Consider the following 27,045-nt stretch of genomic DNA (forward strand, 5'->3'; position numbering starts at 1 on the left):
CCTGATATTAAATTTAGATTTTAGAAAATCTCTTGCTACATTCACCCAACCTAAATCCCTTCTCACAAAACACCCGCCCCTCTCCCCACCGTGGCCGAAATCCCCCTTCCCCTTGGAAATCCTGCCGGCTCCTCTCTCCTCCTCCTTCTTCCAACGCAAGGACTCTCCCTCACCGCCATTTAATACTCTTCTCCTCGAAGGATTCTCCAACGACAAGCATGCATGGCGGACCCGGAGTTTGAGTGGGGATTAGTATTCAACGCCGACGGAAGCCTTAACATCCTACGATCCCCATTCTTTGACTTGGGATTTGAAGACGACTCCACCGTGGAAGAGTATTTGGAACGAGTTGTGCCAATTATTGCCGACGTCATCGACCGCCGAAGTCCAAGCTACAATTGGAGCATCAACTGTCGATCGTTCCCGCCGTTCTCGCCACCGTCAACCTTTCCGTGGTTCAAGGCCGTTGGGTTTGCTACCGTCCTCGTGGCATCGTTGGGTTTGCTGAAGACTTTCTCCCGCTAAGCCCTACTTGAGTGTGAGTGAGCAAGGTAACTCATTGTGAAATTTCTAAATATTAGCTGTGAGATTCTATTTTACTCCGCATTTGCCTTATTGTGATAATTTCGAGAGCTATCGCTAATTGTGCCTAAACAACTAGTTGTAACTTGTAAGTGCTTATCATAACAACTTTAACAATTGAGAATTCTTGAACCTCACCTTATGATATTTTAATCTTAAATTCGTATACTTTGTGATTCGTTATAAATTTCACGTGCAATTTTTGATTGTTTCACATCATTTGGTATTAGAGCATGGCTAGCATGCTTTCCCTTTGCTAGATTGCATCCTAGGAGTCCACTTTAGTTTATCATTAGTGGTTTGCATGCATAATGTCATTTAGATAGCTTTATTTCCTGTTTTCCTACTGCTGTCCAGAAAAATCTGCATCAATTACGTCATCTTAGCTTAGTATATTCATGTGTTTAAGTGCTGCCACCTTCACCTTGACGTCCATAATAGTCTAGGCCACTTAGACATTTGCTGCCCACTAATTTTCTGCACTTAGTTTAGCCTTTAGAGTGAGTTCTAGGTAGTTTCCAGTTGCTGTCCACTCTTTTCCTGCAGCTGTTAGGCATCCGTTAGCGAACCTAAAGTCACTGTTTGGGTGCTGCCCTTGCCTTAGGATCCCTCTTACACCTCTGAACATCTTTGACCCTTGCTGGCCTCTGCTGTCCTAGTCATTCCCGCAACATTTGAGGACCTTTGGGACTTTTTCCAACGTGGTTAGCTGCTGTTTTCGACTTGGAAGCCCTCCTTAGTAGCCCCTAGCACTTAACCATGAATCCCACACATATGCAAGTGACCTTAAACATGATTATGGGCCAATTAGGTGCACTTACGCAACAAATGAAGGATACCCAAACGAGTTTAGCAGAACTTAAGCGTCATACAGGAGAAAGACTAGACAACATTGAAAGAATAGGACACCCGGCTATCTACACCCCCTCTCGACCCCAATCTCCTTATGGCGAAGATAACCGAACGGAGTATGGACCTCCTAGAGACTACTACCGACCAAATCACCGACCCCATCAAGATCAGGTAGGACGCGATGCACCTTGGAGAGACAACGACACCCAACTCCTTAAGAGTATTAAGATAGATGCCCCGACGTTTGATGGTACGTTAGAACCTCAAGTTTTTCTTGATTGACTCAAAGGAATGGATAGCTATTTCAAGTGGTATAATATTTCTGAAGAGAAGAAGGTTAGATTTGCTGAGATAAAGTTGACTGGTAGAGCCAACCAATACTGGACTAACGTAGAACACATGAGGGAGACTCGAGGAGAATATCCCATAGCTGACTGGGAAACGATGAAGCAAGAACTGAAAAGAAAATATCTCCCTCCATCTTACTATCCCAGACTCTTAGATTGTTGGAATATGTTAACTCAAGGAAGCAAAACTGTTAAGGAATACATATCAACCTTTGATGGTTTCTTGATTCGTTGTAACGGGGAGGAGACCACCACTCCTACACAACTTCTGTCCATGTTCAGAGCCGGATTGAGGGAAGATCTTAGAAATGAACTCTTTGCTAGAGGAGTAAATACGTATGAAGCTGCCTGTAGTCTTGTAGTAGACTTAGAAGAGTCTAGGAGCCACGCCACTAGGACTCAAGACTCTAGACCCGACCCATTCAAGTCTTCCACTAGCCAACCTTACAACAAACCCACTGGACCCTCAGGTAGTCGGCCTTCCCCTAACCAAGCCCAACTTCGATCAGACTATAAAGGGAAAACACCTGAACGTGAGACGCCCAAAACCACTACCGGCACTAAGTGTTTTAGATGTCATGGGTACGGACACATTGCTTCTCAATGCTCCAGCCCGTTTAAGGTCACAATAATTGAAGAAGTGAGGGAAGAAGATGATGAACCTGAAACTAAATTAGTCCACCATATAGACGACGATGAGGAATTTTTCGACGAGGAGGATACTGCTGTGGTCCACTGCCTCCGAAAGATGAATCGCTTGGATCTGCATGTGTGCCTTCTCACAACCTAAACCTAGCGACGACTGGCGAAGGACCTCGATCTTCTATACTTTCACTAAGATTGGAGACAAGAATTGCAAGGTCATAATAGACAGTGGAAGTTGTATTAACGCCGTATCTTTTGCCATGATTTCAAAACTTCAATTGAGGACCACACCACATCCGAACCCCTACAAAGTCGCCTGGATCAATTCGACCACCTTGGAGGTGGAAGATAGGAGTCTCGTTCCTATTGAATTCATTGGATACAAAGAGAAAATCTGGTACGATGTTTTGACAATGGATGTGGGTCAAATCATACTTGGCTGCCCTTGATTGTTCGACAACGATGTGCACATTTATGGCCGATCAAATACCTGTGTGTTTGAATACGAGGGCAAGAAGATTAAACTCTAACTCACTCAACCTAAGTCTACCAAGGAAGAAGTTAAGCCCAACTCCCTGAAACCTAACACAAGCTTGAATTTATTAACCGCTAAAGACCTAGGTATGGAACTAGAGTTGGGAGCCCCCCTTTACGCGTTAGTAGCCCGGGAAATAAGCGTAGATCAAGATGAACCAATCCCTGAGGAAGTAAGACCACTTTTGGAAACTTTTTCTGATGTCTTCCCTGAAGATTTTCCCTACCAACTGCCTCCTCTAAGGGACATTCAACACGCTATTGACCTAGTACCTGGGGCCTCTTTGCCAAATCTGCCTCACTACCGAATGAACCCTACTGAGCATGAGGAGCTCAAGAGGCAAGTGAATGAGTTGTTACAACGGGGGTTCATTAAGGAAAGTCTTAGCCCGTGTGTGTCCCCGCCCTTCTTACCCCTAAGAAGGATGGGTCGTGGAGAATGTGTGTTGATAGCCGTGCTATTAATAAAATCACAGTCAAGTACCGCTTTCATATCCCTCGTTTAGATGATATGCTTGACATGATGACTGCAGCCACACTCTTTTCGAAAATAGATCCCAAAAGTGGCTAGCACCAGATTAGGATACGCCCAGGAGACGAATGGAAGACTGCTTTTAAGACCAAAGATGGGCTGTACAAATGGACTGTAATGCCTTTTGGATTGAGTAACGCACCTAACACTTTTATGAGAGTTATGACTCAGATCCTTAGGCCATTCCTTGGAAAATTTGTTATAGTATACTTCGATGATATCCTGATCTACAGTCGTTCGGTCGAACAGCATTTGAATCATCTAAAACAAGTTTGTGAAATTTTGAAGAATGAACAAATGTATGCCAATCCTAAGAAGTGCACTTTTCTAACAAATCAAGTAACATTTCTGGGATTTATCATTTCTTCCCAAGGCATATCTGCTGACCCCGAAAAGGTGCGAGCAATCAATGAATGGCCAGAACCCAAGAATATTAGAGATGTCAGGAGTTTTCACGGACTGACCACGTTTTATAGGAGATTTATCAGGAATTTTAGCACCATAGTGGGTCCCATAACCGATTGTTTGAAGAAAGGAGAATTTAACTGGACGACATCTGCTACAAAGGCTTTTGAGGAAATAAAACGAAAAATGGTTGAAGCACCAGTCATGCGTCTACCAGACTTTTCTAAAGTTTTTGAAGTAACTTGTGACGCGTCTGGTATAGGCATAGGAGGAGTATTATCACAAGAAGGACACCCGGTTGCCTACTTCAGTGAGAAGTTAAATGACATTAGGCAACGATACTCCACCTACGATAAGGAATTTTACGCTATAATTCAATCCCTCAGATACTGGAGACATTACTTGCTTCCCCAAGAATTTGTTATCTTCTCAGACCATGAAGCGCTACGATATATCAATTCACAGAAGAAACTGAATGCCCGACATGGAAGATGGGTTGAGTTCTTACAAGAGTACACATACACCATTAGGCACAAAGCGGGATCAGAAAATAAGGCTGCCGATGCACTAAGTTGTAGGATGATGGTTGCTCGTGAGATGAGAACGGAAGTGATAGGTTTCGAGCAACTTAAGGAAGACTATTCAGGCTGCCCCGATTTTGGAGAAACCTACTCTAAGTTAGCAACTGGAGATGAACGTATCGTAGGAGATTTTATGTTGGAAGATGGATACTTGTTTAAGTCCCAAAAACTTTGCATTCCCAATACATCACTTCGAGAATTTCTTGTTTGGGAATTACATGTTGGAGGTTTAGCGGGTCACTTTGGGCAAGCCAAGACCATTGCAGCGGTCGAAAATCAATTTTAGTGGCCGAGTCTTAAGAGGGACGTTAGCAAATTAATAAGGCGGTGTCACACATGTCAATTGGCCAAACAACAAAAGCAAAACACCGACCTTTACACACCTCTCCCCGTGCCTAACCAACCTTGGCAAGACGTTAGCATGAACTTTGTCTTAGGGTTACCCAAGACCATTAAGAAGCATGACTCAGCATGCGTAGCCGTAGATAGATTTTCTAAGATGGCCCATTTTCTCCCGTGCTCCAAAACTTTTGACGCCTCTAGAATAGCTAAGCTGTATTTTGATGAAATTGTTAGACTTCACGGCCTACCCAAGACCATCGTGTCAGATAGGGATGTGAAATTTACTAGTTACTTTTGGAAGACGCTATGACATAAAATGGTGACTAAATTACAATTCTCCACTGCTTTTCACCCCCAAACGGATGGCCAAACCGAAGTAGTGAATAGGAGCCTAGGAAATCTTTTAAGGACCTTGGTAGGAGAGAATATTAAGGACTGGGACTCTAAACTACCTATAGCTGAGTTTGCCTACAACAACTCTGTAAACCGATCTACGGGTCTAAGTCCTGCTGAAGTCGTGTATGGTTACCTACCTAAACAGCCCATTCATTTGATTCCCATGAGTCCTAAGGTTAGAATTTCATAGTCTGCATCTGCATTCGTATCTCATCTTCAAGAATTGCACAAAGAAATAAATAAAAGAATACAACAAAGTAATACTCGCTATAAGATTGATGCTGATTGTAAGAAGAGATTTAAAGATTTTGAAATTGGAGATTTTGTTATGGTACGGATTCGTCCGAAGCGATTCCCCCAAGGAGCCGTTAAAAAGTTACATGCAAGAAGTGCGGGCCCCTTTAAGATAATCTTGAAAGTAAACAGTAATGCTTATGTGTTAGACCTTCTTGAAGGCCTTAATATGAATCCTACGTTTAATGTTGAAGATTTAGTAGCTTTCGAGGGATCCGAGTTTAACCCTGATAATCCACTTCATAATAAGTCTTGTGAGAACCCACCCAGTGAGATCCCCAGCCTACCTGCACTCTCCAATTTATCCCATTTACCCATTGCGGAGAAGGTCGAAGCTATACTTGACGATGAAATCATTTCCACGAAAGAAGGTGGTTGCCAAAGGTACTTGGTGCACTGGAAAGGGAAGCCGGCGACAGAGGACACGTGGATAGATCGAGAGGAGCTGCAGAGTTTGGATCCAGATCTCCTAGAGATGTACGAGAGCTCCAGAGATTTTTACTCGACGGGGTCGAGCTTTCTCCCTCCTGGGGAGAATGATGTGGACATCGATCAGAGGTTCAAGCATGTGTATCGCCGGAGACAACGCAGATCGACGGCTACGATTCAAAGCCTTTACTTTTGATGTATTTCATGTTTTATTTAGTTTGCATTTCCATTTCCTAGTTTACCCCTATGGGGAATGTTGTCTTATTGTAGCCCGAAGGGCATTTGAGTATTTTTCATTTCTTTATGTTGAAAGACCTATATATAGTGGTCTCATGCTTTGTAAAAGGTTAATGAATATTGGAATGAAAATGGTTTTGTTTCTACTTCTTCTTATTGCATGAGAGCTTGAGAAGAGAGAGAGCTCAAGGGGAGCAATTCGCAAGGCCTACCAGTCGTTGGAAGAGTCCGCAGCTCGTGGTTAAATTCTTCTATCTTCTCGTTCGTGTTTTCCTCCATCTCATTCCCCTCCACTACAAGAAATCCCTCCTCAACCCCCATTGCCGCCGCCCCTTGGGAACCCGTCGCCGACCACCACCTCAACCCCGACCGGCCACCTTGCCGGCAACTTCCCCTCACCCACCCAACCCCTTCCCTACACAATTTTCAAATTTGAAATTTCAAATTTCAAATTTCGAATTCTTTCCTAATTTGGAACTCCAATTTAGGAAGGTTTTCATGATGGAATACAACTTCAATATGATTTAAATTGGAGTTATGAAAACTATTGCCACGTCATCATCCTAAATTGGAAGCCGTTTTCCCTTGAATTCCCCTCTCTCCCTCTATGCATGCCGCCGGCCCCCATGAAGAAATTCCCCATTAATTGCTTGTTTAACGCCTTGACCGTTTTGAAATCATAATTTGATTTCAAAGATTTTTCCCTCCTAAATTACTTAAAACTGAAATTAACTTTCAGTTTTAAGAATTTTTAAACCTCCTCCTTCCCTCTAAGAGCCGCCGGACACCCTCCTTGATGAGCCCCATTAATTGCTCATTAATCCCCCTTAATTACATTTGAAATTCTTTTCAAATAATTCCCTCCAAATTTACTAAAACCTGAGATTAATTTCAGATTTTAGTAAATCTCTTGCTACATTCACCCAACCTAAATCCCTTCTCACAAAACACCTGCCCCTCTCCCCACCATGGCCGAACTCCCCCTTCCCCTTGGAAATCCTGCCGACTCCTCTCTCCTCCTCCTCCTTCCAACGCAAGGACTCTCCCTCACCGCCATTTAATACTCTTCTCCTTGAAGGATTCTCCAACGACAAGCATGTATGGAGGATCCGGAGTTTGAGTGGGGATTAGTATTCAACGCCGACGGAAGCCTTAACATCCTACGATCCTCATTCTTTGACGTGGGATTTGAAGACGACTCCATCGTGGAAGAGTATTTGGAACGAGTTGTGCCGATTATTGCCGACATCATCGACCGCCGAAGTCCAAGCTACGATTGGAGCATCAACTGTCGATCGTTCCCGCCGTCCTCGCCACCGTCAACTTTTCCGTGGTTCAAGGCCGTTGGGTTTGCTACCATCCTCGTGGCATCGTTGGGTTTGCTGAAGACTTTCTCCCGCTAAGCTCTACTTGAGTGTGAGTGAGCAAGGTAACTCATTGTAAAATTTCTAAATATTAGCCGTGGGATTCTATTTTACTCCGCATTTGCCTTATTGTGATAATTTCGAGAGTTATCGCTAATTGTGCCTAAAGAACTAGTTGTAAGTGCTTATCATAACAACTTTAACAATTGAGAATTCTTGAACCTCACCTTACGATATTTTAATCTTAAATTCGTATACTTTGTGATTCATTATAAATTTCGCGTGCAATTCTTGATTGTTTCACATCACAAATCTTTAACATAAAATTTATATTCAACAAAAATTCAAAATATAGCAAAGCCTAATATTGATCATGACTTGTAATGTTTCAATAATAATTTCAATATTGTAATTATTCATGTTATATTATTTTAATTGCTAATTAATTCTGCTTTATTTGCTGAGCCTCACAGCTCATCAGAACTTTCTTCTGGCTGTTGTTACAGGAAAGAAAAAAGAGAAGATTGATGCAAGCTAATTTATAAAAGTGTTTCTTCTTTTCTTGTTAAAGTTACATTTGTTAGTGAGTTTACTTTTCAAAATATGAAAGCAAATTAGACATGTATTACATTGAATTTGTTTGGTTTTTCTTAGTGGCTATGTACTAAGTTTTGGATGAAACTTGAGAATTGGTAGATGCTTCATTTATTATATTAGATGAGGTTTATATGATCTTTTATATGAAGTTGAAATGTAATGAGATGAATGAGATGTTTAGTGATGGAAATGTTATATTTATTCTTGTTACACTCTACCTTACTGTTAAGGGGTACTGTGGGGTGTTACATTGGAGGCTTTCAGAAAATCTATTTTTAAATTCTCCATGGCTGAACAACTTACAGTGATTTTGCAAATAAAACTGAGCAGGACCCAACAGCGCCGGACACAATGGCATAGGAAAATGGCAATATCATTCTCCAATAAGGATTAAAATCATGCCCATACACCGAGAGGCAGGCTTCTCCTTTCCTAGTAGTTCCAGAAATTATTATTAGTGAGCATCATATATATGTCCTATAAATAAATCACAAAGAGACTAGATATAAGACATACAAAATGCAGAAACAACTCATTCAGAAGCTACCTCCTACTTGAAACCTCAGTATAACAAACAAACAACGCTTCACCTGTACATATAGTGATTAATTATAACCACTACGATCAGCAACAGACAATAAAGAAGGAACACAAGATTGCTATACTTCTCAGCAAGTTGCTCTGGAGTGTACACTGGCAAAATAAAAAGCTGTGAGATAATCTGCTAATTAGATTCCCAATGATAGCAGAACTTACATCACTAGAATATCTCTGAATGGATAAATATGAAAGCAGATAAAGATTAAACTACTTCTACTGACCAATGAATTAATTAAACCAAATGCGTTCGTTTTTACATTATAAGGCTAGAGTTGATACCAGGTGACTGGTGATTGCCAAAAGAAACTAAGAAGATGTTGCCAAAAACAATAAAAGCTGTGGCCGCCAAAACCCTACACATAAGTTAGGATTATGAGTTCAGCTTTTACAATAATTTTGTTATCCTTAAACATGTTTTCTCGTGGAGTTAATGGCATCTCGAGGATAACATACTTGATAGTCACGGTCTTACTCAGTACAAAGTAAGCAAATGCAATGTTAGATACAAACTGGATTGACCCCAAAGCTGCAAGGAGGGACTGCAAAAGAGAGGGGAAAAAAAAAGAGAAAAAAAGAAAATGTAATACGTTAACTGATATATTTACAATTTTATACAGCATTTAATAGAGGGAACGGGACATAATATAGAAACAAGAAAAGTAGATAGCAAAAAACCTTTTCAGACCATGATATATCCGAATCTATGAAACTTTATGAGGGATGGCAAGAACAAGAAATAATTAGATCAGCATAAAAAACGTAACTTGCAATAACCACCATTCCTATATTGCAGAGTTTGCCCTAACAAAATTCAGCACATGAACCATGAACTTTCAAAGTTCTGTACAAAAGAATAATTACCCTATTGTAGAGAATAAGATGATGATTGTGAATTTGTGTTGAACTTTAATGCAACTATTTGATCCCACATTTGTCAAATTTGGCTAACGTGTTTACTTAAATTGGTTACAGCATACCTTTGATGCTTGTGAAGTTTTACATCAAAAAGTATTTGGCTTTTTTTTTTTTCAGATTACTGATATATCAACAAAACAAAAGGCCAATAACAAGTTCATAAATTAAGGCATTGTATTCAAATTTGGTTCATTCATTATGCACAACTCTCCATGCAAGCCCCTGGACACCTGTAATCTCTTTAAATTTATTGAAAAATAATCAATAATCTTAATTTAAGGTCCTTTGATGGGTATGTGACCATACCAGTCAAGGAAATAAAATCTTCATAAATTGCTAGATTTAAGGACAACCTTTCTTGCATTATGTGGCCAATTCAAATTTTCATAGCTTTGGAAGCTTTAACTTTTATTTTATTTTCTTTATTTTCTTTCACATTGTATTAGGACAAATCATCAATTATTGTAATAATTTTTATTTGCTCATAAGCCTTTCCAAAGTTCTATGCGGATAGGATTTTATTTGCTCATTTCTTAATCTTATTCCTCCTTGTTCCCAACACAATTCTCATATCCTCCACTCTCAGGCCTAGCTTCCCTCAACCCCAAAATACATCAAACCTCTTCAAAATTTTCCCAAACACTCATAACTGCCTAAGGCCTAAAATTCCTAATAACCCTAAGATAACCTAACCAAAACCCTAATAAAGAGAGACAATATCCTTATGTGAGCAACTAAATACAAAATATGACAACTCTCTTTCACCAATCTAAAATTCATAAAAATACCAATATTAATTTCCTAACATCGCAAAACTTTGAAATGGGGTTTATCCTTCTTTTCCTCCAAAGAAAATTTGCTTTTTAGTAGCCTATAAGTTTCAACACTAAATTCTCCAACCCTTGAATACCCATGTCATAACCACCTAAACAACCCCTTCACCACCACCCTAAGGAGACACCAATCAAGATGCTACCTTTCACTAGAAAGATTTTATTGACCATACATCATATATATATATATATATATATTATGTTTTAAAAAAGCTACAACACAATGAAACTGATGAAAGTTTCCGAACGAACAATCTTTTGTTGACTTTTAACGTCAAAGGAAGGACGATAAACAAAGCTTCCAGAAAGCACCAATTTAGTTGTTACTGCAGAATGCAAAATCAATGTTCATAGCAGAAATAAGATGAGTAGAAAAAGTTGATGCCAAAGGATTAGAGATGGAGGGTTCAAACCAGCAACACATGAAAAGAAGGTATGCAATGCTATATAGATTTAACATTTGATGCAACACTTGATAAAAAAGGGAGAAAGATGATTCTGATAGGAAACACTTGAAGATTTCAAGTAGATCCTATCAATTTATGGAAAACAACGAGAGATCTGTACGAATTCATTTGAAAAAATAGAGAAAACATACATTTTATGGAGAAGAAAACAACTAACGGAAGAAAAACAAATAAGATACAAGTGATCCTCTATTCAAGAGGAGGTTCTATCTCTCCCAAATCTCTAGACGCGCTAGAGCCCAAAGAAAAGCAAAAGGATCTCAAATTTCACCCAACTTGAAGATGCCCTGACCCTAGGAAAACAAACTATTTAATCTAGGCAAATCAAAAGGAAATCCCTAAACGGTCACTACATTCAAATTTCCCTTCCAATTCCCTAAAAAAGCCTTCCAAAATAACTCCCATGGATCTCGCACCATCCGTGGCATGCGCAGGAGACAGAGAAGTTCCGCCTTTGTTGCGCTGGGCCGGTTTAACATATTCATAAATAAGACCCTAAATTGTTGATGATAATGGTGGTGATGATAAATATATATAAATGGACCGGTCTAACATATTCATAAATAAGACCCTAAATTGTTGATGATAATGGTGGTGATGATACAACAACAACAACAACATCAAGCCTTTATCCCACTAGGTGGGGTCGGCTACATGAATCCTTTTTCTCCATTGTGTCATATTAAAAGTCAAATTCTCGTTTAAATCTAATAAATAAAGGTCATTCCTAATATTTTCTAACCAAGTCTTTTTAGGTCCGCCTCTACCTTTCTTAACATAAGTCAAATCTAATACCTCTACTTTCCTAATCGGGTCATCGGAAGGCCGTCGTTTTATATGACCAAACCATCTAACGCGACTCTCTTTAATCTTATCTTCTACTGGAGCTACTCCAACCTTTTCATGTATATGCTCATTTCGTATCCTATCTCTAAGGATAAAGCCCATACGTCTGAATGTGCAGCCTAGCAGGTCGGGTACCCAAACTCAAGTTGTTCGGGATCAACTTAAGCAAATGGAGGATGTTTCCAACAGGATTGTCAACTCGAGTAGCCTCCATACTAAGGACCTCAAAGTTGTCTTCATTGCTGAGCGGGCAGCCCAAATCCCTTCCTCCTCGGATGTTAATCTTACTAAGCGACAACACAAGGCACCAAAGACATTCTTGGAGAAACAGTTGTTATAGTTGGGGCCGATTGCCACGCTACCCCGCAAGAGGCGGAAGAATCTTCAAGACGACACTGGCGGGGACTTTGTCCCCTTTGAGGAACAATGAGGCCTTACCCGTTTTCATGCCTTAGGGTGACGGTAGTGTTCAAACGGCTTCTGGAGCAATGGGATACCTTTCTGCCTTCGGGCATGTTGACCCCTCTTTTCAGTATCTCCCCCCTCTGGAGTTGTTCTTTGAACACTACTGGATCTTCATGGGCATGCTTTTGGGGATGGTCTCTTTGCAAATCAAAGGGGCTGATCCTTGCTTCTTCTAGTGCTTTTTCTTTTAATTGTCATACATGTATGGAATTTACTTTCACTAGATTAGCCCTTCCCACCTTTTGTCTTTTGTTGTGGGAGGACATAGCTTTTGTTTCCATACCGTTTTTGTACCTTTTCTTTTAGTTAATGCAAATGCAACTTTCAGCTCTAAGGATAAAGCCAGTCATCCACCTAAGCATCCTCATCTCTGCCACACTTAACTTAGTATTATGCTTCTCTTTTAATGGCCAACATTCGGCACCATAAATCATTGTAGGCCTCACCACCATCTTATAGAATTTTCCCTTAAGTTTGAGAGGTACTTTTCTATCACACAACAAGCCCGATGCATTCCTCCACTTCAACCATCCAACTTGAATTCTGCTGATAATATCCCCATCTATATCACCATCACTCTGAACAATAGATCACATATATCTAAAACGTGTACACTTATTAATAAATTGATCGCCCAAAGTCACAATCCCCTCACTATGTCTATTACTACTAAAATTACACTCCATATATTTCGTTTTAGATCTACTCAAGAGGAAACCTTTAGACACTAAGGTTGACCTCTATAATTCAAGTTTGTCTTCAACTTCCTCTATAGTCTTATCAACAAGAAGAATATCATCAGCAAAAAGCATACACCGAGGTACATCCTCTTGCAAATGTCTAGTGAGAACATCCATGACTAAAGCAAAAAGATATGGGCTTAAGGATGATCCTTGATGTAATCCAACCGAAATAGGAAAATACTTGGTCAAACCACCTTGTGTTTGAACACAAGTAATAGCTCTTGCATACATATCTTTAATGATTTGAATATAAGCATTATTAACTCCTTTCTTTTCAAGAACTCTCCATAGCACTTCTCTTGGAACTTTATCATATGCTTTTTCTAAATCAATAAATATCATATGTAGATCCTCCTTATTTTCTCTATATTTCTCCATCAAACCTCTTAATAAATGTATGGCTTCCATAGTCGACCTACCCGGCATGAATCCAAATTGATTTTGAGAAACATTAGTATCACGCCGCAACCTATGCTCCATAACTCGCTCCCATAGTTTTAAAGTATGACACATTAACTTAATTCCTCTATAATTCGCACAATCTTGTGCATCACCTTTATTCTTAAAAATAGGAATTAACACACTCATTCTCCACTCATCTAGCATATGGTGGTGATGATAAATATATATAAATAGTATAGGATTAACGGAAAAAAAAAAACTAATAATTAATCAAGTTTACCCAGTTCCATAACAAATTTTGCATACCTATGTTAGGGGATGAAAATAAAAGTAAGATAAAAGTTGGGTTAGATAAACCACTAGCAAAACCTATTTTAGCTTAAGCCTATAGGTGCGGCTAATCACTTGTTGCTACTTTTGCACTAAAATATTTTTCATCCATTCAGTATAAGACTAAACTCAATACTCTCATGTATCTTAGTCTCCCACAGTCAAACTTACATGAGCTCTCTAAATTAGCTATCACTCTCTATCAAATAGAAGCTAGTATAAAAAAATGTTCTGCATCAAGATTGACTTAACAACATGAAGCTTGGCAGGGAAGTCACCCATGCTTAAAGCTTTGTCAACCATGGCAGAAGCGGTTAAGATCTATGCGAGTAAAAAAAAATAAACACATGGACTCGATCACAACAGAGCCATCAAGTTTAATAACACATTTTAGGGAGTGCCAAATAAAAGTGACCATAAAACCAGCCATAGATAAATCCATTTTTAACACAAAAGCTTAAGCATATAGACTCTGAACAATCACTTGTCAGTTCAATACCAACATATCTTTCACATATTCATTGTGAGACTTAACATAATACTCTCATTTGCCTCGACAATCTAAATAATAAAATTACATTGCTTGTTATATTAGTTGTCAAACCTACAAAATCTCATATGCTCATGACAAAATGATTAAGCAACACGTTAGAAATTGGACATTAAAAAATGTTACTCTCATTTTGACAAATTAAACAAAAAAATTACAAAGCATGTGTGATTCTCAAAAATAAAAAACAAGCTTAATGCTGATGAGTAAGACAATAACCTGAGCAGCATATGCGAAAGAAAGGAAGTTAAGGCAATTCCCGAGAGCAAAGAAAAGAAAACCTACATCATAGAAATGACAATTAAGTAATCAGAAAATAGTTTGAGCGATACAATCCAATTTATATAATCATAAAAGGAATAAAAAGGAACTTTACCAACTCTCCAAGTATGAAAATATATGATTGGTTTCAAATTAAGCTTGGTAGATTCATCATTAGTGGCTGTTGAAAGTCTTTCTCGCTGCAAGGATTCAAATATAAACCCTCACGGAAGCATAATTAATATGAGACAAGAAAAAATTGCACATCAAGTAATTTATAACATATTGCACATAACAACCAATGAAATGTCACTATAATTAACAGTGATAGTATTACATAGAGCCAGATGGGTATGATGCTTAGAGATTTAAAGGTTCATAACTTATTCTCTATGATACCAAACACCACAATCTCCATCTAGGGGTGTCAATATTTGACACGATTCAAAAACCTGATTAGAAAATTCCGGGTTATGTTCAACCCGTTTAAGAAACGGGTCGGGTTTGGATTTAAAAATCTTGATCCGATTGCAAATTCAGGTCAGGTTCGGGTCAACCCGAAAACCCAACATCACCCCGCACGTGCTTGACCCTGCTTTGCCCACGTTGCTCGGCTCCTATGGTGCCTAGCAAGCGCTCGCGCTCGTCCATACTTCTTCCGCACCAAACCGGATTACCACTCCCGCCGACCGCCAGCAAGCCCTAAAAGCCTAACCACGCATAATTCCGCGTCCGGTCACACCGCTCGCGATCCACCCGCCACAATTCCAACCCCTGTGCAGCAAGCCCTGACCGCATCAGGTCGCACCATGCCATGTCCCACTCGTCGCGATTCCAACCCATGCGCCTACGTCCGCGTTCGCCACTTCGCATGCGATTTTTGCCCGACCTAGGACAATCGTGATGGGTCGGGTTGACCCGGATTTTTGATGATTGGTTCGAGTTCAGGTCATGTAGAACAGCAACGGGTCATTGTCAGGTTCAACCTGAACCCAACCTGCAACCTATTTTTGACACCTCTATCTCCATCCATATACACCCCCATCCCAACAATCTATCCAATACACCACACTACTCCAACTAAATGCATGATGTATGCATGGCCATAAAAAGATGTGCAAGCTTTCTCTTTGACGAAAACAATCCAACCATATAGCCATAGTTCCATAGTGGCATGTAAGGGTGAGAAGCGCACTAATTGACACCTACCCCACCTAGATAAGGGGGTTTCTCTGCACAGACGAACTATTTTCAAAGTAATATTGTATTGGATGATTAGATTTTAAATCTTTTATGAAGTTTCCATGTTTTAACATCATTCTAGTAAAAATTTTGATGGATATCTGAAAGCCTACACTCGCCAGAAACACAAACCATTGTTTTTTAAGAAATTGTTAGAAACACAAAGTGCATTGAGATGAGAAAGTTGATGATCTGAGCAATATTTAACTTTGGTTTGCTTTAGTTGTTTTTATTTCATATTTTTCTGATTTTCTTACTTTATCTTAGCATAAACATGACTATATCATGATAAATCCCACAGAGAAAGGATTGAATTCTCTAATTAAAGCGCTTGTTTGGTTGTATCAATGTTGGTCTATTGTTGGTTTTATTATTGCATTACTGTTACTATTGATGGTCATTGTTGGTTCCCTTCAACCATGGCTATGTAGTGCCTTGCTATGTGGTTCACTGTTGGGCTTTAAGTTGGGTCATTAAGTGAATTGGCCCTTGCTTTATGATCAGATTCTTGATGGAACATGTTTTTGAATGAGCCACTTAGGCTTCATTTGATTGGGAGTTTTTGGTGCTTATTCCGTTTTAAAATGACAAATTTATTTCATCTTTACTGTTTGGTTCGTCAAATCACGTTCCCAATAACTTCTTTTTCTTCATTTTTATGTTGTTTTGAGAAAGCTTTATATATATGCTTCTTCGTTAGAAAACTCCATTTTTAGAATCAATGTTTCTGTCTTTTACAAAAGTAAGAAATAACCAAACGAAGCCTTACTGTTGTATTGTGATCCCTTGGTAAATGGTAACTTATACTTCTGGTTCAATTTTCATGATGAAAATATCCTGCTGCTTCAGTTTTCAAGACGGTTTTGGTTCTCTATTATTTTGTTTGTATGATAATAATATTAGTTTTAGGTGGGGTGATGTTATCATCTAAGTTCTCAAATCTGTGGTCAATGAACCAATTTGACTATTGGATCATGAGTTGATTGGTTGTTGACCACGTTGCTAGCACAAACCTTCCTTAAACTCATCTATGCACTTCGTAGAATAGTCCTTTGTAGATCATGATCGTCATTGGCCTTGAGAGCCATCAAACGAGTCTGATCTATGCATTCTTCACACGAAGTCATATGTGAAGATAGGTTGAGTTACTCGCAATCACGCCGATTCGCCATCGTGCTCGAAATAGGATTCCATGAGTTGTATAGTGTTCATCATCATGTTTAAGGATGCATGTGACAACTGCAAAAATGATTTTTTTTTAAGTTTTCAGACAGTTTCGCACACAGGAAGTTTCGATTGTATGAATTTTTTGCCCATGCAAAAATTTTTGAATGGGGCTTCTCATGAAATGGATCACATGAACACATCCAAATCATCAAGACGAGTTGAATAAGTTCCTGTTTTTGAATCGGGCTTTGTTTGGTGTGCCTCAATAGATTGAATAGTTTTAATTTTTAAGTAATATTTATAAATTATATGTATACTATTTAAAATTAAAATTATCCCTCTTTCTCTCTTGCTTTCTTTTTTAATTTTCATGTGGGGTTGTCTAAGGAACTAAATTTGAATATTTGGTACCCTATTTGTCCCATTGCTTCTAAATAGTTGATCAAGAGAATAATAGGATAAATGCCAAAAAAGACAAGAAAAAACAAAAGACAAAAATTTACAAAAAACATGCCTACTCTATTTTAAGCTCATTTTGGTCCTCTTAGACTTTCACATAGCAGCAGCCCCTCCCTCTAGAAAAAAAAATCAGGGTATGTTCTCAAATTGCTTCGCATATAGCCAACCGAACTGTCACCCTTCCTCTTCTCTTACGCATGTAAGCCACACACCCAGTTGCTCCTTTGGTTGCATAGCTTCTCCACCCAAAGCCTCTAGCCAATCTCTCCTTCAAATGAACTAGCCCCCACTCGCCTCTTCCATAACATTGAACACGGAACATAAACCCAGTCAAAGCCAACTTTTTTTTGACACTATAGAAAATGCAATTACTGTAGCAATGGTATTGTAGTAGTTACTGTAGCAGGCGATATATCCCAAATTTTCTCATAAGGCGGTAGATATTGGCGATAAAGGGGGGGTTGGTGGTGGAATCCAAAAGAGATTTATACTTATATCCATAAGTATGTGTTAGAAATCAGCAAATGATATTAGATCCATATATTAGATGTGAAGAATAGGCTTCCAATATTAGAATCTACCAAAGAAGAAAAGAACTTCAAAATTGCCAAGATTGATAACACTGAAAAAGTGGTTTACAAATATGTAATTAGCTTTATTTTCTTTTGGCTCTTTTAGTAAGGTAGACCAAATGATGGGGACATTAGATCATGGAAGGTTTATCAGAGGCGTGGCCTCCGATCTACGATCACGATTGAATCATTGTATTTTTAATTTATTTTATGCATTTTCTTATTTATGTTGTTGTTGTATTTGTTTTATTTCCCGTTGTACCCTTTTAGTAAAGGATGTCACATGTGAGCCCCGAGGGCATTGTCGTCTTTGCTATTTTGAGTCTTACGTACGAGGCTATTTATAGCCCCATGTTTCTCTTTCAAAAGTTAATGAATAAATGATAAGTTTTTTTTTTTCCTTTTGATTTAGTTGTGAGATCGTTTGAGTGTTCGAGGGGAAATTCCTAGGAGAGGGAGATCGGATCACCCACCAACCTTGGAGACGGCCGGGTTCGTGATTCGTTAACTTCTTCCACCCCTAGCCGCCGGCCAAGATTCTCCCACATCTTGCCGCCGGCCACCTCACTCTCCACCCCCACCACTTAACTTCCTCCCTATTGGTTACACCCAACCCTTCTTTCCTTTGCTCACCCGATCCCACCCCCACCACACCCAAACCCGGCGGCAAGCCCAGTCAAGCCGCCGGCCTCCTTGTGTTCCCCCCTTTTGCTTGTGACGAACCTTTCCATTTGGGTCCTCCTAGGTTAGGAAACTCACTTAATTCAAATTCAAATTTAATTTGAGTTTGATTGTTTCCTAATTTACGTATCCTATTTTTGGAAAGTTTCCTAATTGAATCTTATTTGAATTTAAAATTCAAATTAGATTTGAAGAGCCCTTTCCAAATATTCAAATCCAAATCAAGCAACATTAATTGCTCTCCATAAATCCATCTCCATTCTATGGATGCCGCCGGCCCCCTATCCCATTAATTCCCATTTATTTCTTTCATAAAACCAAGTCTTTGCTTTTCGGAAATAATTTCAAATTCCTCTCATCCCTCCTTGGCAGAATCTCTTAACCCCACACCTCCTTATCTCCTTTCCTAAAACAAGCATTGAGATTTGGAAACAAATTTCCCCCCTAATCCCCTCTCTTGCCACCGCTCCTACCTCTCTCTATCCCCTCTTAATTAATTACATGCATGAGGATTAATTAGAGGATTGATTGGCACTTCTTCCTCCACAAAATCTGAACCTAATTTGTCCCTAAGCCTCCATCTCTTGGCCGGCCATACTTAGTCCCCGTCCCCACTTCAGGTTGAAAAGAAACTTCTTTCTCTTCACAATATTCAAGAGTACTAGCAATCTTTGGGAAGAAGTTGTCAACTAGCATTCATGAATGGCCGATCCCAACACTGACTACAGACTTGCTTACGACTAACACGGATTTGTGCACATTCTCCACTCAACCTTCTTCTACATCAACCCGAGAATCGACCATACGGTGGAAGACTACATAGAGCGTATCTTGGACACCTTGGTTGAAGCTATCGAAGAACAACATGAGATCGTCGAGTGGAAGATTGCCGCCGATCCTTGACGGAGGTTCTACTTTTCCCTCTTCTTGTATTTCTTAAGCAGTTAAGTTTAACCCTTTCTTGTGATTTGATTGTAGTCACGAAGGACGTCTTCGTCTGTTTCTGCTAAGCTTAGTAAACATAGGAATTTGAGCGTATTCATTTTCTTACTAATCTCAATGTTAGACTAGAGATTTTGTTGACACTACTACTTTGGCATGATCTTAATTCTTACGATATTTTGAAGCTTCAAATCTTTTGTTATGCAACTTAGCCTAAACGGTAGTGACCCCTCTTACGTTTTGATTCGTCGTTTTATTTGTTAGTAGATTTATTTGTTATTTCTCTAATCAATAAGTTGTGCAAAATCTTAACAAAAATCATTGCATCCTTCGTAGTTCTACATCACCAAATCTATTTTATTTTAAGTCGTGTATTAGGTAGACGATGTCTATCTTATAAACTTGGTCTATCCAAGTAGCATAAAAAGGCCCTATTGTAATTAATTGGCATAGGATGAATAATTTTCGGTTTTCTATCTCTCTAGTCTCTCTTCTTTCCCCTCTTCTTCTCTCGGATCTAAACCTACTCGAAAGATGTCTTCCCCTTCTTGATATGGATCAAGAAGCATATCAATAGTGCCCTCATTGAGACCAGCTTTACACCTCCGCAACAACAACCATCCCTTCCCAGCAGCTTTTCTCATCTCCACAATCCAATCATCTCCAGGGTGCAGTCAACGGACCAATAACCCTCTTGCACTCAGCCGCAGGGATTTGCATCCACACAGTCCTCCACCTTCATTCATCCGCAGGGCTCAGCCAGCCACCTTCGGCGTTTCCCCTGCCTTTTCTTGGGCCGTTTTCTTTTCAATTTCAGACTTCAGCACCTATTCACTAGCTGTTTTCTCCCTTCCGGCTCAACAAACCTGTTTTCCTGCATCTTCAAACATTGCAGCAGCAACAATAAGTAGTCCCAGCATCAAGAAGCATTGCAACATTCAGAACCAGTAGTTAGCATCAAGAAAACTGTTCTGGAAAGGTGTCTTCCCCTTCTTGATATGGATCAAGAAGCATATCAGTATACTTAAACCTAACCAAATCCTTATCAATTTTCTTCCTACTAGTAACTTGAGGGCTATCGTGAGAGAATTTAGAAGTGAAATACAAAATTTCTAATATAATGGTCAAATAGGTCCTAATATTAAACTTTGCACATGTTATGATTCTGCTGAATTACGATGAGCACATTTATAAAAATTCTTACGTGATAAGCATATTAAAACATCAAAGAGCAGCAAAGAGATTAATGCTTATTATGCATTTGTACATGTTATATGTTCATTAATATATATAAATTTTCAAGTTAATCCTCATTAATTGCAAGTATAAAACTATTAAATGACATACAATGTATAAAGGGATATCTTTACATGTGTAATGTTTTATATAGTATGTGCATCAACATGAAGTGATGAATAAAAGTTTATTCCAAAAAATGAGAATGAAAATCAAGAATCTTATGAAAGAAATATGAGTTAGATGGACCGACTTTAATGACCTACGCATGAAGAGATGATTATTGATGTTGGTGAGTTAATTGGCACAACTATTACTAGGAAAAGATACATGAGAAAGAAATTTCTAGCTTTTGATGTTAGAGAGTTGGTTAGCCCAATCTACCAATACTGCATTTTCTTTACCTAACTATATATGTTCAGATGTTTTGAAAGTTGTATTAGAAAATGTGTAGTTAACTTGATGATTTTAATCATGTATGCTCCTCTTTTAATGTATATGATGGATGTAATAGATAATTATTAAATTCCAGGAATGTTTTGGGACAATCAAGCCTGACTAGTTTCACTCGCTCTATCATGAGGAGTCAATCATTATAGGTGTTGTCAAAATTAAGTTTTTTCAAATTGTCCGCTTTTATTATGTCCCACGATTGTCACGAGAGGTGAAAATGGGTACATCCTTCCTCTTGCCTTTGCACACTGTTGTGCCATCTAGGCCACCGTCTTCACTCGCATCAAATCCTGAACACTACCATCACTGCCCGACTCTCCACCCATTGATGACACATCCTAGCTTGACCGCCTAGTCATGCTCACACCTACCAAGCTTCACCAGCCTATGTCAACTTGGGCATTGCTATCCTCGCTCGCTGAGGAGTGCTGTACTCTTCATCATTGACACGTGCCTCAGTAACCCCATCTCCATGAGATCATCACAAGTGGTATAGTTAGGGGCATCCATGTAAGCTATTCGACAAGTTGTGCCTTTCTTCTGGTCACTGGTACAATTCTCACTCACTGCACTTTTGAAGATGTTGGATCCAAATTTGCCTATGGATGATACCTGATCATACTAGCGAGCAATCCAATAGGCAGGAATCTGAGAGTTGAGGGTGATTATAGAGAGAAAAGAAGAAGATTCAGGAAATCTAGAAGGAATGCTAAAGAAATATCATTAAAAAAAATACTAGCTTAGTAGGGCATCAAAAAGATCCAATATACACATTTTCACCCTTTATTTATAGAGATATGGGTAAAAAAGCTAAATGTATAATAAATGTGACATAATGCAGACAACTCAGGGCACGTATTGCAATTTGGAAGGCGATTTGTGAGGTTCCCCTTAAGGTCGAGTTCCCTTCACTAAGTTTATAACTTTATATGGGCGAATCGATGAAGGTGAGCCCTCGGGATGGATCAAGCTGGACAAGTTTATGGCAAAGAATCCTTTGCTCGCATTGGTGATCTCCTATATGTGATTCTTGGGCCATTCAAATATGCAAAACAATTCCACATGAGTTGTAGCAATTGCAAACTTACAATTGGTCAAGTATGAGGAAGCATATTTGTGTCTTCCTAGGGGCTAACCTTCCCTATGAATGGACCAAAGGGTGCTATTGACGGCTTATTTGGCTCTTGTGTTAGCAAGTTTTAACGTGGAGTGTAGGCTTTTAAAGGCATCTGTAGCGTTATATTAGAAAACTGACCGTAGTTAATCAATGCACTATATATGTCTGTGAGGATTAATGGAAGGTCGATTACATAAGTGTGTATATTTTTCCTGTAAGGACTATTGCTCCAAATAAAGTTTAATTTAATTATGGGGACCGAAGCTTTTCAAATGAGTAAGCTCTTAAAGTTAATTATATCCCGGATGTGTATGCAAATACTCTCGATTAAAAATTTAATGCTTATATACAAAGTAGGTATGTTGGATATAAGTTTGATAAGTTGGAAAGTCATAATGAGCAAATGGTAAGAAATTGAGATTAATCTACTACATGGGTATGACTAATCTAATTCTATCGTTCTGGATTCATCAATGCCCTTAGTATACTAATTCATGTGATGACCTTGGGATCCTTACTATCAATCATAAGTTACCTCATCCAAGGAAACCTTATAGACCAAGGGTGTGGTCCTAATCCTAGGATGATGGATGGAAATACACTCGACCACCATACGAAGGAAAAATGCTGGATTTAGTGTACTGTACGGTGATACCTACCAAGACTAACAAGGAAATCTAGGCTCTAAGGCTGATGGATAGGAAGTGAAGGTATCTTCTCTATATGGTGTAGGATAATACCGAAGATGGGATTTATAACTTGATCATGTGGAATTGAGAATGCCTGAATACATTCTCAATGTGGTAGAGAATATATGACAAATGTAAAAAAAAAATGAACATCTTCTCAATGTGATAGAGAAGACATCCAAGAATTGAGATTTATAGCTCGAACTTGTGGGATATAGTAAGCATGAATATCTTCTCAATATGATAGAGGAGATGTTCAAGGAATGAGACTTACAGCTCGATCATAAGGGATCAAGTAAGCCTAAATATTTCCTCAATATGGTAGATAAGACATCAAAGGAGTAATGAAAAACTCAAAGTCAATCAGGAAGCCTGATTTCAAATTAACTGGCGTGTGGGTAACACAATAATCTAACTAGAAAATTCAGAGTCAACCAAAGTATGTGTGCAATGGTCAAATTCGAGCACGATGAAAGTGAGGTCAACAGAGGATGATCAAGATGAGGTAAATTACGCAAAGCCTGGATGAACCTGCATAAATCCCTGGAAAGTCTATTGAGGATGACTTTCTCAGGTTGCTTAGCTGAGTGGGAATAGGGTCCTCTGTCGACTGATACTTTGGAGAGAGAGAGAGAGAGAGAGAGAGAGAGACCATTCTTGGCCAATGCTTCATTTCTAGGGTCCTCTAGGTCCAGGTTCTCCTATTGGACTTATTAAGCACATGTGAGACACCTAGAAAGACATGTACGAGCATACAACATCGTTCTGGCCCTATGTTAGTGGTGACTATCAATTTTTAGGGAGAAACTATCTAGTTATAATAGCCTTAAATTTCAATAAATATTTGGTGAATTCTTTCATTTTCTCTATTTTTATTCTATAATATATTAGTGATTGATTGCTTATATGATTTGTTAGTTTCAATTCTTATACAATCTGATTTGTTTGAGTAAAAGCCAAAAATAGTCCTCCAACTATTAGTAAATTTCCAATTTAATCCCAGCTCTCCGACTACTAGAAAATATTTTAATTTATCCCAATGCAAAATGTAATAGTTAAAGTTAACCCCAACAGTGAGGGCATTTTGAGTATTAGGATGTAAGAGATATTAAACTATTTTTTTAATATATTTGATCATTTATCATATTAAAAAAAATACAAATGTGATAATGGAAATTAACCACATTTATTACTTATTCACTATTATTATTTAGTTGGTTAACTTCCATTATGATTTTTATATTATTTTAATATGATAAATGATAAAATATATTAAAAAATAATATGTTATCGCATATACCCTAATATCCAAAATGACCACATATTTAACTATTGGGTTAACTTTAACTATTACTTTTAACATTGGAATCAAATCGAGATTATTCTAATAATAGGTGAGCTATATTGGGTCATTATAAAAATCTGGGATGAAATTGAGTATTTATTAATAGTCTATTTTGAGCTTTTAGTCTGTATTTTTTTATTGCTGTCAATTTTAATTGAAGTGTGATTTCATTCCTCCTAAATTTTTATTTGGGAGATCATTAAATTATTGTTTGGAATAATTTTGTGTAGTTTCTAATTTTCATAGAAAGAGAGTAACTCCTGTCTAAATCAGAAGTCTGAAGACTGCAAATTTGGCTTTTGGTGCATGATTACGTGCATCTCATCCGAGATACTCTAAACCTTAAAATATTTTGAATCACATCTCCTACGCGATATTTCCTTTGGTATTTATTTTTTCTCTTTTCAAGCAATTAAAATAATTTATGAATTCCAAAAATTTTCTTAGTGACATAGAATGCATAGGACAGGAGCTTTGACAAGGACATGTTTACGTGTTTCAGGTGGTCAAGAATTTCTATTGGTGACAACGATCTTGCATAATAGACTAAGATGCTGTAAGGTAGGCCCAAAAGTTAATATGAAAGATATTTGCGCAGAATGACTTTAAGGGTTTAGTGGAATGCATTTACTTTAAACTAGACCTGCTTTAATGGTTACTTCACCTTAATATGGACTATGGTAATTGGGAAATAATGAAAATTACATGAAGTGAGATTTCTACCCTGCAATGCTTTTTAAAAGGATCAACTAACCCATAAGCTAAATGGAAATTATTTGAACTAGTTAAGCAAAACAGCACAAAGAAATACCTGATCATGCCCCAATTTAAGAAGGTTTGTCCCAAAATTTATTGCAATGCTCCCAACTACGTTGATTATTGCTCCAATAACCCACTGTCCCATGGATCACGGATGTCAAAGAGCTCTTATGAAAATATTGAAGGCAATCTATTCAAGACTTGGACTACTGAACGACATTGCTTTAATAATCATCTTCTAAATCAATTGTGACTGCTCTTCATCCATCAATAGTGTTTTTCTACAGTTATAAGACCAAGCACTGACTCATGAAGTTTCTCAAGTACCTACAAAATTATAAAAGATATAAGTTATGCACCGCAAAGCCAAAACTATGCATTTAAAGTATCATTTTTGGGTACAATCACAAATGAAATTAAATTTTTAAAATGACTGATGTACCTATAAAAACCCTGTTAAATGAGGTAGATGATACAAGAATTACATGCATCGAATAATGTAATCCGAGAAACAGAACAACGCTGTGATTTAAATTCATTTTATCCTTGTAGTTCAAAAAAGAAAAAAATATTTTAAGAAATTTTATCACAACAAATACACCAAATGCAGAACCTTAATGACCAGCTTTCTTAATTTCTTTGACTTCTGCCTAATAAAATAATATCTATTACATTTCACCCATAGTCTCCATCTTGAAAGAGTAACATTTAACCTCATTGATTGCATATAAAAAAAAGCTAATATTTTCCATCCATGTTCTAATTCAGCCTTTCACACATGATCCAATATTATCATGCAGAAAATATAGATCACGAAATTTTCAGAAAACAATTTGCATTTTTTTACTCTAAATTGATTATTTCAAGGGTATGAAACTTCAATTAATGGGAGAGACTCGTTTCGTTTGTTTAAGTGGATGTTTGGTTGAAAGCATTTATGATTCAGGCATTTTTAGAATGCGTTGCAATTAAACATGTGCGTTTGGAATACTGAAGCTTGTTTGATTGGTTGCCAAATGAATCAAAAAAAATCAATTTATTGTGTTGATTGACTATAAAATGAATCTAAATTTTTATGTTAATATACTCTTTGAAATATATAATAATGCCTTACTTTTTTAAACTATTTTTTAAATGAAACTAGGGAACTAGTAGGTGGGATCAATGGCGACACAAGGATGTCGTGGTGTCACGAGATCATGGGGCATTGTCAGAATCCTGGATCCATGGATTATAATAAAGGTGGATGTGAGGGCAGCAGACACAAGGACGTTGACGATAGGGCTACGTAGTCAACAAACATAGAGATTATAAATAAGGTTGCAAGGTCATCACGACTTCATGAAAGACAAGGACATAAAAGGTAAATTTGGAATTCATCCAATTCAGGTGAATTCCAAATTTATAAAAAATGAGCCCTTAGAGAATTCTAAATTCCTTATAAAAATACTTTGAGTTTATTTTACTTCAACTCAAGCATTTGAAAACTAAATATCCATATATTATTTTCATTTTACATCACTAATACATCAAAACAATTAGCCCCTAAAATATAGTATACCCCCAAAAAAACCTATCAAAAAACTCATGCCACATCATCACTCATTCAAATTGGGCCACCTTCAAAACTAGACCCAAAATGTTTTTTTTTTTTTTTCTTTAAATTTAGATTCATTAGGGGAGAGTAATGTTAGGGAAGAAATAATGGAATGCATATTTAGTGTGTATTAGGTATCAGATTACATGCATACACAACCATAAAGGGTGATAAACAAGTCTCAATAAGCTTGAAAGAGTACCTCACAAGAGCCATTATCTCATGGTTTCCATCCGA

General features: G+C 38.0%; 1 protein-coding gene across 3 annotated transcripts in view; it reads right to left on the reverse strand.

Annotated features, from left to right (window-relative positions):
* Positions 1-27,045, reverse strand: part of LOC110096372 (probable magnesium transporter NIPA8) — a 33,457-nt gene that overhangs the window by 4,245 nt on the left and 2,167 nt on the right. For all 3 annotated transcript variants that reach the window (XM_020822285.2, XM_020822283.2, XM_020822284.2), the window contains exons 2-8: positions 25,264-25,538; positions 14,665-14,749; positions 14,508-14,569; positions 9,191-9,276; positions 9,017-9,090; positions 8,728-8,830; positions 8,441-8,569 (exon numbers count right to left, since the gene is read on the reverse strand). In XM_020822285.2, coding sequence (XP_020677944.1) covers positions 8,441-8,569; positions 8,728-8,830; positions 9,017-9,090; positions 9,191-9,276; positions 14,508-14,569; positions 14,665-14,749; positions 25,264-25,356 — 632 coding nt within the window. In that variant the 5' untranslated portion in view covers positions 25,357-25,538. The remainder of the gene's footprint in view (positions 1-8,440; positions 8,570-8,727; positions 8,831-9,016; positions 9,091-9,190; positions 9,277-14,507; positions 14,570-14,664; positions 14,750-25,263; positions 25,539-27,045) is intronic.

The sequence above is a fragment of the Dendrobium catenatum genome, unplaced genomic scaffold, assembly GCF_001605985.2.
Source record: "Dendrobium catenatum unplaced genomic scaffold, ASM160598v2 fragScaff_scaffold_621, whole genome shotgun sequence".
NCBI classification, from domain to species: domain Eukaryota; kingdom Viridiplantae; phylum Streptophyta; class Magnoliopsida; order Asparagales; family Orchidaceae; genus Dendrobium; species Dendrobium catenatum.